Here is a 12,585-nt window from a genome sequence, read left to right as displayed (position 1 = left end):
CCTCCACCATTGCAAATGCAGCCTGCTGTCTGGGTGGGAAATGCCTGGAACACAATAAAGCCCACCCACCACCTCCTGCTGGCAGGCTGGGGTGAGAGGAGAGGCAGAGAAGCCGGAGGGGAGCCGAGCCGAGCCTTCCAAAAGAAAGAGGCTGGGGGGAAGTGTGTGTACGTCCCATGGCTCTTTGCCTGGCTTCCTGCCTCCTCCTGTGGTCTCCTCAGTGCTCACTTGTGCTCTCCCTCCCCAAGTGTAGTTTGATTGCAGGTGGAGCCACGTTGCCTTTTCAAACTTGTAATCAGTGAAGCTGGGCTAGATTTGTATATAGTTTTATCCAGCTGTGTGTGTGAGAGAGAGAAATGAATGGGGGCCTGGGGAGGAAGTCACTACACTTGGGGAGGGAGAGCACCAGTGAGGTTAAGCAGAGTCATCCACGGTGAGGCAGCAACTAGCTCAGCTTTTTCCTTTTACTTTTTTTTTTCATGATGAGAGTGGTGAGACTGTGCCTCACTTGCCTCACCTGACTGCACGTCACTGATTTCTACCCATTGCTTCTTGTTCTACCCTCAGGTGCCTTGGAGAATAGTTTGACTCCCTCTTCTTTGTGGCAACCCCTGAGATATTGGAACACTGCTATCATGTCTCCCCTAGTCCTTCTTTTCATTAAACTAGACATACCCAGTTCCTGCAACCATTCTTCATATGTTTTAGTCTCCTGTCCCTTAATCATCTTTGTTGCTCTTCTTGGCACTCTTTCGAGAGTCTCCACATCTTTTCTACATCGTGGTGAGCAAAACTGAATGCAGTATTCCAAGGCATTATAAAGTGGTATTAACACTTCACGTGCTCTTGATTCTATCCCTCTGTTTATGTAGCCTAGAACTATGTTGACTTTTTTGGCAGCTGCTGCACACTGCTGGCTCATATTTAAATGGTTCTCCACTAGGACTCCATGATCTTTCTCACAGTTACTACTATTGAGCAGGGTACCACCTATACTGTACCTGTGCATTTCGTTTTTCTTGCCTAAATGTAGAACCTTACTCTTTTCACCATTGAATTTATGATCCCAATTGAGCCCAAAATTCCAGTTGCTAAGCAAGACTGTTGCTAAATGAGTTTTGCCTTTTCTAGCCATAGTTGTTAAGTGAATCACTGCAGTTATTAAGCTAATAACACAGTTGTTAAAGGAATCTGGCTTCCCCCTTGACTTTGTTTGTCAGAAGGTAAACTTAGACTTTATTGTCACTTTGAAAGTAGACTATTGACATACATTAAAATGAAATTTCATTGCATACAGCTCTCAAAGGGTCGCCACCTCCAATATATACTACATTAACATAAACAAACAAATAAATAAATACAAAATTATGCATATATCCATATGTTATATGACACACACAAAAAAAAAAACACTGTCTAGTTTGGATGTATACATGTACATGGCAAGAAAAACAAATTTTGCAAGTTTACCAGATGGATGACATAGGGAACAAAGCTGTTACAGAATCTAGTAGTCCTGCTATAGGTACTATGAAAACTCCTCCAGAGGGAAGCAACAGAAACAGACTGTGAAGTGGGCCTGTGAAGTCTCTAACATTGCTTCGAGCTCTAAGCACACAGTGCTTATAAACAATATCCTGAATAACCGGAAGCGAGCTTCCTATAATCTTCTCGGCTGTCCTTACCACTCTCTGTATGGACTTTCTATCTGAGGCACTGCTGCCACCAAACCGTGATGCAGTTTGTTAAAATGTTTCAATTGTGCCTCTGTAAAAAGTGACTAGGACAGGAGAAAGATGTGCTTTCCTCATCTGATGCAGGAAATGCAGATGCAATGTGATCACCCAACCCCAGGATATTGCAGCGGTTATAAATACAGGCCAATTGCCAAGCGGGGTTGACTTTTGATCACATGATCATGGGGATGCTGCAAGAGTTATAAGTGTGAAAAACAGTCACAAGTCACTTTTCAAGGCCATTGTAACTTTGTAAAGCAATGGCTGTATGTCAAGAACTATCTGTACCATGTTGCATATTGTATGGGATGAGAAGCTGCTGGTGTCTGTTCCTTGTGGGCAATGATACTGGAAATAGATAGGGCAATATAGACTGAAATGAATGCCATGCTGAACAGGAACAGGTGAATAGGAAGGAAGCAATATGAATCACACTGAGTATTTATGATGTTACATAATCCAGTTCATAAAGGTTTAATGCAGACAATCTGTATCTTTGGCTCCTCTACTAAAATAGGTTTACAGCTTTTGGAGGAGATAAATGTATGAAATTAAAAGGAAATGTCATCGTCAGATTAAGAGTCCATTTTATAAACCACATATTTACATACCACCCAGGCTTAGGTGAACAATGCTGTTTTAGTTATTAAATGTTGTTTGTTCAAATTCTCAGAGATAGTCCAGGATCTAAAACAAAGTTGGAGATCAAACAAAGCAAATCTATTAACCGTAGTTCTTTTTCGGATCTACAAAGGATAAAAAGGATGATGTATTTTTGAAAGAAAAAAAACAACAAAAGCCACCAAAAGGTCACCTCAAATTTTATGATGGAGGAGAAATGAAATGACGATGATTAAAATGATGCCCCGAAAGACATACATTTGTAAGAAAGAAAGAAAAACTAATCATATTTTAATTTTCTATCTGATGCTTTAAATATTACTTTTCTACTCTCCGAAAAGCAAAAGAAGAAAGAAAAAGCCAATCAAATGCATTTTTTTTGGAGGAAACCCACATTTCTATGCCAACATTCAAAGGAAATTATGTAGATATTTATTCAATCCATATCTGCACTTTCCTTTGGGTGATAAATAATGGAGATATAATAGAATAAAAGAGCTGGAAGGGACCTTGGAGGTCTTCTAATCCAACCCCCTGCTTAGGCAGGAAACCCTATACCTCTTCAGACAAATGGATATCCAACATCTTCTTAAAAATTTCCAGTGTTGGAGCATTCACAACTTCTGGAGGCAAGTTGTGAATGCTCCAAGTTCCACTGATTAATTGTTCTCACTGTCAGTAAATTTCTTTTTAGTTCTAAGTTGCTTCTCTCCTTGATTAGCTTCCATCCATTGCTTCTTGTCCTATGCTCATGTGCTTTGGAGAATAGCTTGACTCCCTCTTCTTTGTGGCAGCCCCTGAGATATTGTAACACTACTATCATGTCTCCCCTAGTCCTTCTTTTCATTAAACTAGACATACCAGTTCCTGCAACTGTTCTTCACCTGTTTTAGCCTTGAATCATCTTTGTTGCTCTTCTCTGCACTCTTTCTAGAGTCTCAGATAAGTTATCCTTCTCAAGTTTTTCTCATAGCTAAACCTCCAACTAATATTCAAAAGGTTATACGAATGATAAACCTCCTATTTATACATAAAAGAATAAAAAACTATCAAACATTTTAAATATAATTTCAGAGCAACTGGAAAGTTTTTTCCTTATTAAGATATCCGAAGCAAATATAAGGTTGCTGCGGATTTGACATTTAGAAGACAATAATTATATCTAATAGTTTGAATTCATGTTTATAGTTACACTAAAAATAGAACCAATAACAATGGTGAATACTTTAGACTTTAGTATATATAATTTAGTATAATACTTTAGTAAGTATTAAGTATAATTGAGACTTATTTCCATAATGCTAGTGGTCTATACAAATTATTGCACAAGCAATATTTTTTTATCTAATGGGATATGTTTATTTTATTTTTAAAATATTTTACAGCTTCAGCATAGAACCAAATTATGACTTTCTCTACATCTATGATGGGACAGACAGCAATAGCCCATTAATTGGAAGTTTTCAAGATAGCAAATTGCCAGAGAGAATAGAAAGCAGCTCAAACTCAATGCATCTGGCTTTTCGAAGTGATGGATCGGTTAGTTTTACTGGGTTCCATTTGGAATATAAAGGTAAATAACTGTAACTCTGTTGTTAATGTGGGTCATAGATGTTGAAATAGTTGGTCCAACGTAACTCCTTTACAACTATTTACATTAAGTCAAGCATCAAGTCATTTTGCTTCTCTCTACCTTTTTTTTTTAATTTTACCTTATTGGTGACTTGTTTAATTCGTATTTTATAACAAATGATTGCTTACTTACATTATTTACTTATGGTACTTAAATTAAATGATTATAAGCAGTCCTCAAGGTAGGACAAATTGAGGCTAGAATGATGGTCATAAATTATTGTGGTCATTAAGTAGGTCACCACCTGACCGTGCACTATTTTATGAACACTGTATGGATGCAGTAGTTATTAAGCAAATCTGTTTTACCCAATCAGCATGTTTTGCCTGCAAACCAAACATAAGCAGCAGAAAACAACAAACTACGCCAAAAAGTATGATAATATGACCATAGGAATCCGTAAATGACTATAAATATGAGCCAATGCCTAAATACTGGGGGGGGGGGGGAGATCACATGGTTGCAGCCATTGGAACTCCGAAACTGATTTATAAGTACTTTTCGTGGGTCTGTTGTAACTTCTTTAAGCAAGTAGTTGTAAGGCAAGGACTAACCTGTTTCACCAAAAATAAGATCCAACCAGAAAATAAGCCTTAGCGTGATTTTTCAGGATGCTTATAAGCCTTACCCCAAAAGTAATCCCCAGTTAAGTTTGTCAGCCAGATGGATGTGTTTAGTACTGTATTTCCCTGAAAATAAGACCTAACTGGAAAATATACCCTGACTGTGTCTTTTGGAGTAAGCATTAATATAAGATCTGGTCTTATTTTGGGGGAAACACTGTACTTATAAAAAAAAAAGCTCTTTGATTTTAAAAACACCATAGTGTGGTGACATCCTCAGGACCTTACTGTTTTTGATATTATGACAAAAGCATATCATAGCATTGTGCTGCAGATTCTGGTTCTTGTGTACGGTCTGCAGCCTCAAAACACAGATAGAAAAGAGACCTAAATTAAACTGCCACATCACTGCTTTTATCAGTCTGAGCTTTATATTGCCCCACAGTATACTGCTTTTCTGTTAGAAGTCACAGGGAAAAATGGTGGGAAAGAAAAAAAAATGAAACACTCTATGTTTTATAAGAATTCTGATTACTTTGTGTTGTTTTATGTTTAAAGCAAAATTGGTGCTGAGAGAAAAGGAATTCATTAGAACATCTTAATCTTGTTTAGCACAAGGGAAACAAAGGTGCTTTTGACATCTTTCTTTGCAAAGATTACTTTGGACTACCTGATGGCATAACATGTACCTTGAAAAAGAAATGATGCTGATTTTGCTGGGTGTCTCGTATGGGTGTGCCATATTTTAAAAACTCAGTACATCAAATTAAACATGGTGTTGTTTTGTCTTTTCCCTCTGCTCAAATTAAAGCCAAATTACGTGAGTCATGCTTTGATCCTGGGAATATCATGAATGGTACAAGACTTGGAATGGATTACAAACTGGGATCAACAGTCACATATTATTGTGATGCTGGCTATGTTCTTCAAGGCTACTCTACACTTACTTGTATCATGGGAGATGATGGAAGACCTGGATGGAACAGAGTCTTACCTACTTGCCATGGTAAGATTTTGAGAAGAATTTTAGTATTTGTTCACTCACTCACTCACTCACTCACTCACTCACTCAACCATCCATCCATCCATCCATCCATCCATCCATCCATCCATCCATCCATCCATCCATTCATGATGGTGATGCTTTTATGAGTGCATGATGAATTGTATAATTTACAATTCACATGAAGTATTGTTTTTCTGCTTTATTTGTTACTTTCACATGCTGGTATGTTTTGCATCAGAGTGATTCTTATGAATACAACGCCAAAGTATTCTTCTCCTGTTTTCCACTCAGTCATCTGGATTGCTGTCTCAAACAAACAGAACACGGATGGGACAGAGGGATGGGAGAGCAAAAAAATAACTGTGGATATTCTCTGGAAAAAACATTAGTAACCCTGATGTTAGATGAAAGTCAGTGTTCTCACTGGAATTCAGACTATCACATTACAAAACACAAAACGCTGGTCATCCAATGGAACTAGGCCTCAATTTTACATTTAATCTGATAATTTTTAGTAGACTTTAGACTTAGAGTGGTCAGTTGTCAGAACTTTACTATTATGAGAAGTTGGAAGAAATGGATTTTGCATTGCACCAACTATCTTTTTCAACATGCTGCCCACGATGATTACTTGAACTACTAAAATTACTTCATTATACTGTAGATAGATACTTACTTACTTTGAATCCTCATGATCCATAAATTGTACAGTAAACCAAATACTGATTGACTTCATCAATTCTATATTCTACCATAAAGTTTTGAAAAAAAAAATGTATTTTCTTCTAAATTAAACTAAAGGGGGGGGGGACATGTACTTTAAATCTTTCTCCACTTTGCCTGTAGCTAATGTCCTTATTTTATATGTCCTTAAAGCCTTTTTCATAAGAAAGTAACGCAAAGGAAGTCCATAGTCTCATTCATGAATGAATGCAAATATTAACCAAATAAATACACTGAATTATTTGGCATTCCATGATAGCTGTTAAAAACAAAATACTTAAGGTTTGCACATTATATTTTTCACATAGGACAAAAGATAACATGTAATTTATCATGTAATTTATCATGTATTAACATGTATGCTTACTTTCAATCACACTATATAAGTTTTACTTTTCATGGAACTTTTATTTATTGTTTATAGGTTAGTACTTTATTGCTCAGTGTGGTGGAAAACCCATTTCATGCTAAGAAGAATTTACATCATTTTGCAATTCTTGCTGAGTCCAAAGGCAAAAATGCTATACATTTTTCTTCCTTTCTTTAATATTAAGTCTACTACTTGTTATTTATTTTTGGGAAAGAAGAAGAATGATCTCAATATGTTTATGGCCTGCATACTTAGGCAGAAAATATTATAAATATGAAGGACAACTCTTCATCCAAGAGAAAATTATATATTCTCATTGTAAAGAATATATGTTATGTGAAGTTACAATTATTGCCAAGCAAAGTCAGAGCAAAGTTACTGTGTTTTCCTGAAAATAAGACAGTGTATTATTTTCTTTTGACCCCCAAAATAAGCACTCCGCCTTATTTTCAGGGAGGTCTTATTATTTTTGAGGTGCAGGAGGTGACTAGTGTAGTCACCACATGGCTGCTGTTGTGTTGCAATATTTTCTGGGAGGACTTATTTTAGAGGAAGGGCTTATTTTTGAAGGAGGGCTTATTTTTGAGGGAGGGCTTATTTTAGCACATGCACTCAAAAGTCCGATTGGGCTTATTATCCAGGGAGGTCTTATTTTCGGGGAAATGGAGTAGGGTTTTTTTAGGAATACTGGTTAAATTTGCTGACTTCTTTTGAGCATAGTTAATATGCAAAACAGACCATATTAATTTACCATCATATTTATCTTTTCCCAAATAAATAACTGCAACAGTAACCACAACTTCGATATACTCCTTTCATTCTCCCTTGTTTAGTTTGTCTGAACTAAAGCATTTATGTTGCAGCGTTTGCACAAAAATGCAAACTTTTGGTATACAAAATTACCAAAAGGGTAGAAAAATGCATAACTGATGCATCTACCTGGATATGAAGGTGCATTCCATCAAATTGTTTTGTCCCACTTCCTTTAGAGTTTAATGCATGAGTTAAGAATGTGATGGGGGTGAATAAATGTTTGCTTGTGGCACTACAATGATGTAGAGCAGGGGTCTCCAAACTTGATAACTTGATAACTTGTGGACTTCAACTCCCAGAATTTCTCATGACTGGCTTAAAGTTACCAATTTTGGAGAGCCCTCGTATAGAGTAAAATATCTCTTTAGTTCACCCCTCTGCTCACAAGAGAGGAACAACTACTACTACTACATCTTTTCCCAGATTTACAGAAAGCAAATAATATTTTAATGTGGGATAAAAGATAATATGTATGTAACATAATGGAATATAGAACACTGAATTAACAAATGTGCAAATATATTTATTTAATACATATAAAAACTAAAAGGCTATATATTTCAAGATGTTTTAAAGAATAATGTTACTGGGTGACAATTTGCATAGATCTGTACTTTTGGGTCATAATAAAATATTGTACCATCTATGCTGGCAAAACTTCTCTGCTGCAGTTAGAAATAAAATAAGTATTATGCTAAAATATTCCTGAGCTCAACTTTATTTGTAATTGATACTTTCACAAAAGACTGAGCTGCTAAATAATGTAATTAAAGCTTTATTATTGTTCAATTTATTGCAAATTCCATATGTAATTTGACACAAAGTACTGCTTTGACGCTGTGCTGAAAAATATAATAGAATTTGCATATCAACTTTACTTTATTTAAAAATGTGTGCTAATGAAATTGCTTTCTTAGTTTCTTCCTCATTTTACACTTTATATAAATGACCTTGTATGTTCTGAACATTTTATTCAATAGGTATTTAGTAATGGATATTAGAAGAAAATAAATCAATATTTAGTCTTGTGCGTTCCACAATCTGAATTTCAAATCCACTGATTTCTAGTGTTATAGCGCTATAACTTTTAAAGAGCAAAGAACTGCAGAATGGTATATATTATATATATATTCTTTATAAGATTTGATAGAAATAAATTATATTGGAACAATTTGAATAAGCAAACAATGCTGATAAGTACTCCATATGTGTTCATTCAAATTCATAGGATGGAATTCATTTGCTCTCAAGTAGGCCTTAGATCAGCGATGGCGAACATTTTTTGGCTCGCGTGCCATAAGTGGGGGGGTGCAGGGGGATCGTGTACGGGCGTGCCGTACCCATAATGCAATGCACTACCCCCCCAGTGCGCATGCGCACACTACAGGTGCTCCCCCCCATTTTTACATGCTTTTTTCACCCTCCCCAGGCTCCAGAGGCTTTATAGGAGCCTGGGGAGGGCGAAAACAGTCTCCCTCAGGGACCATCCGGAGGCTTCCCTGACGCCTTTGGTGACTTCTGGTTTGCTCGGAGGGTCGTTTTGAGCGCTTTGAAGGCATCAGGGAAGCTCATGAAGCCTCCGGAGGGCCTCTGCGGGGGACAGGGGAGGCTCTTTTCACCCTCCCCAGGCTCCTATAAAGTCTCTGGAGCCTGGAGAGGGTGACAAATGGCTTCAAAAAAAGGGTGAACTTAGCTGGGCAGCGTGCACATGCGCGTGGGCAGCTGACAGGGCAGCGCCTTGCGTGCCCTGACAAATGGCTCTGCGTGGCACCTGTGGCACCCGTGCCATAGGTTCGCCATCACTGCCTTAGATTATGTAATGACACTTCCTGGTCTTTATCCTGCCTCTTCACCTTCCTACCCTGTCTCTCCATAGACCCCCAGAATTTGCTCTAGACAGATAGACAGTCCTCCAGAGCAGGAGTCTCCAAGCTTGGCAATTTTACGACTTGTGGATTTCGACTTCCAGAATCCCCATAATTCCCATTCCTTCTGGGAATTCTGGGAATTGAAGATCACAAGTCATAAAGTTGCGAAGGTGGAGACTTGTGCTCCAGAGCAATTAATATGTAGCTATTGAGTTGAAAAGATAAAGTAGTTGTCCTCTCATTCTGGTAGCTAAAACTTCAGTGACATCAACATGATTTTACTCTTTGTTTTTATCAAAAGAACAGGTAGTTACCATTGTGAGTTTTTCACGAATTATTGAAAATACATAAAGCATTAGAGAACTTTATGAAGTTCAATATAATTCAATACAATATTTGGTATATTATTATTATTGGTATATTATTTTATACCCATTTTTTTAAATATGAAACAAAAATATGATTGCAACAGTGAAATGAAATTCAAGGAAGCCACAGATTTTTTTTTAATATGACCTTAAACATTAGGAGAAAATATTTTATATACAGAAAACATATCTCAAGAGGAAGTTGAAAGAATGAGGTTTTTTAACTACTTGTCATGTGATATAAATACAAATATATGTGCCTCAGGTTTTGTCATTTGCCTCTACCGCCTCTCCTATTCCTTTGAATGACATAAATACAGCCCAGCCCACACTAAGGCTGTGAGACAACTTAACCCTTTGAGCAGCAGCTTCTGATGGTTGCTTAGCAAAAATGTGCTTCTATTTGTTTTGTTCAACCACAGTAGTACTTACTGGACTTTTGGACACATCTGCTTGAGAGAGAGAGAGATCAGGGCTCTAATATGAATCTAATTGTGTGATGAAAGGCTTGCATGAAAGATGAGGCAGAGATGCTCAAAGAGAATTCTGTAGAGGAACAGTCTTAAAGGCAGTTTTAAGATGCATTGATTTCAACTCGCAGAATTCTCCAGCCAATGTGGATGGCTGGGGAATTCTGGCAGTTGACTTCCATGCACCTGAAAATTCCCAAGGTTGAAAAATACTGTTAGATAACCACATTTACAAGTCAATGCAGTAGTCTTTGACTTTCAACCATTTGTTTAATGACCGTTCAATGTTATACAATACAATACAATAGTAGAGTTGGAAGGGACCTTGGAGGTCTTCTAGTCCAACCCCCTGCCTAGGCAGGAAACCCTATACCGTTTCAGACAAATAGCTATCCAACATCTTCTTAAAGACTTCCAGTGTTGGGGCATTCACAACTTCTGGAGGCAAGCTGTTCCACTGATTAATTGTTCTCACTGTCAGGAAATTCCTCCTCAGTTCTAAATTGCTTCTCTCCTTGATTAGTTTCCACCCATTGCTTCTTGTTCTACCCTCAGGTGCTTTGGAGAATAGTTTGACTCCCTCTTCTTTGTGGCAACCTCTGAGATATTGGAATAATGCTATCATGTCTCCCCTAGTCCTTCTTTCTCTTAAGCTAAACATACCCAGTTCCTGCAACCGTTCTTCATATGTTTTAGTCTCCAGTCCCCTAATCATCTTTGTTGCTCTTCTCTGCACTCTTTCTAGAGTCTCCACATCTTTTTTACATCGTGGCGACCAGAACTGAATGCAGTATTCCAAGTGTGGCCTTACCAAGGCATTATAAAGTGGTATTAACACTTCACGTGATCTTGATTCTATCCCTCTGTTGATGCAGCCTAGAACTGTGTTGGCTTTTTTGGCAGCTGCTGCACACTGCTGGCTCATATTTAAATGGTTGTCCACTAGGACTCCAAGATCCCTTTCACAGTTACTACTACTGAGTATGGTATCACCTATACTGTACCTGTGCATTCCGTTTTTGTTGCCTAAATGTAGAACCTTACTCTTTTCACCATTGAATTTCATTTTATTAGATAGTGCCCAATGTTCAAGTTTGTCAAGATCCTTCTGTATCTTAAGCCTATCTTCTGGAGTGTTGGCTATTCCTGCCAGCTTGGTATCATCTGCAAATTTGATGAGTTCCCCATTTATTCCCTCATCCAAATCATTGATGAAGATGTTGATGACAGCCATAAGTTGAGGATTACCTGTAAAGCATTCTAAGATCATTCCTTGTTCTGGCTACCAAACCTGTCAATAGCATTGCAATTATTAAAAGGGGTTATTTGTGTGTTTACTCCAAAAGTGAGAAAAAACTTCATGAAATATGTGATTTAATCCATTGATTTATTTTTGAAGGTAGAGTTTGTTTATTTTGCTTATTTGTTGATTCTACTTTCTCCTACCACATTGTGAAATAAATTGTCTTTTACTTTGTAGCACCTTGTGGAATACGTTCCACGGGTACTGAAGGAACGGTTTTATCGCCAAACTACCCTAAAAACTATAGCATAGGACATAACTGCATTTACTCGATTGCAGTTCCTAAAGAATTTGGTAAGTAGCAGGGTTTTTTCCCTCTTTTTTATGTATTGTATTGTATTGATACCACATCGCAGTTAAAAATCCCATATATTTTCTTTAACCTTATGCTTATTTTGTGGAGAGACTTATATGATACATCTGAAACCTTCGTTCAAACATATAATTCCTTGATTTGATTCCAACTATCATGTTGTTATCTAGACAAATTATTTCAGTTTCCTAGTAAGAATAATATTTCCTCAGACAGTTGTATCTTCAGAGGTTTTGGAGTTCCAGAATGCTGGTTATGACCAATGCATTGCTATCAACTTTAAATAATATATTTTAACAGCATACATTTATAAACACAAAGCAAATTGTAAATTCAAATTGCTAAGAATTGGAGCTATGTTGAATTTTTCAATGTGTATTATTCTAATGATCAAGCTAACAGTTATTTATTTTGTAAATGACAAAATAGCTAATGTATATGCTACTGAAAAAAAATGCTACTAATAAATACAGCCTTTCACATATTTGATTAACTGGTTTATATCAAAATAAATTCATATATCCTAAGAACATCTTCAACAGCAATCATTGGCTTTGAAACGTGGGCAAAATGGGATGATAGTTTTTACTTGCATGCAGTATATGCAAAATTGCTCATCCAATCACACCCATCATTACGAAAACATTGACAGTAGCCGAGGACATTCTGATATCTCCTTCTAGTCAAGTCCTGCATTTGGTGACATTTTTTGTGGAATTTCTTAGAAATATGCTGATGTATATTGTCATTGTCCTCTTCTTCTTTTCAATTTTCTAATCAAGTCTTTGTCCCTAACTG

General features: G+C 37.0%; 1 protein-coding gene across 1 annotated transcript in view; it reads left to right on the top strand.

Annotated features, from left to right (window-relative positions):
- CSMD3 (CUB and Sushi multiple domains 3) overlaps positions 1-12,585 on the top strand; it is a gene marked incomplete at its 5' end in the record, with an annotated part of 706,489 nt that overhangs the window by 506,377 nt on the left and 187,527 nt on the right. Inside the window, 3 exons of the mRNA XM_081953230.1 lie at positions 3,743-3,930; positions 5,365-5,559; positions 11,652-11,768. Coding sequence (XP_081809356.1) covers positions 3,743-3,930; positions 5,365-5,559; positions 11,652-11,768 — 500 coding nt within the window. The remainder of the gene's footprint in view (positions 1-3,742; positions 3,931-5,364; positions 5,560-11,651; positions 11,769-12,585) is intronic.

This window comes from Natrix helvetica, assembly GCF_964273705.1.
Source record: "Natrix helvetica genome assembly, chromosome: 4".
NCBI classification, from domain to species: domain Eukaryota; kingdom Metazoa; phylum Chordata; class Lepidosauria; order Squamata; family Natricidae; genus Natrix; species Natrix helvetica.
The sequence above is the reverse complement of the archived record's forward strand: the minus strand, read 5'-3'. Positions and strand labels throughout refer to the sequence as shown.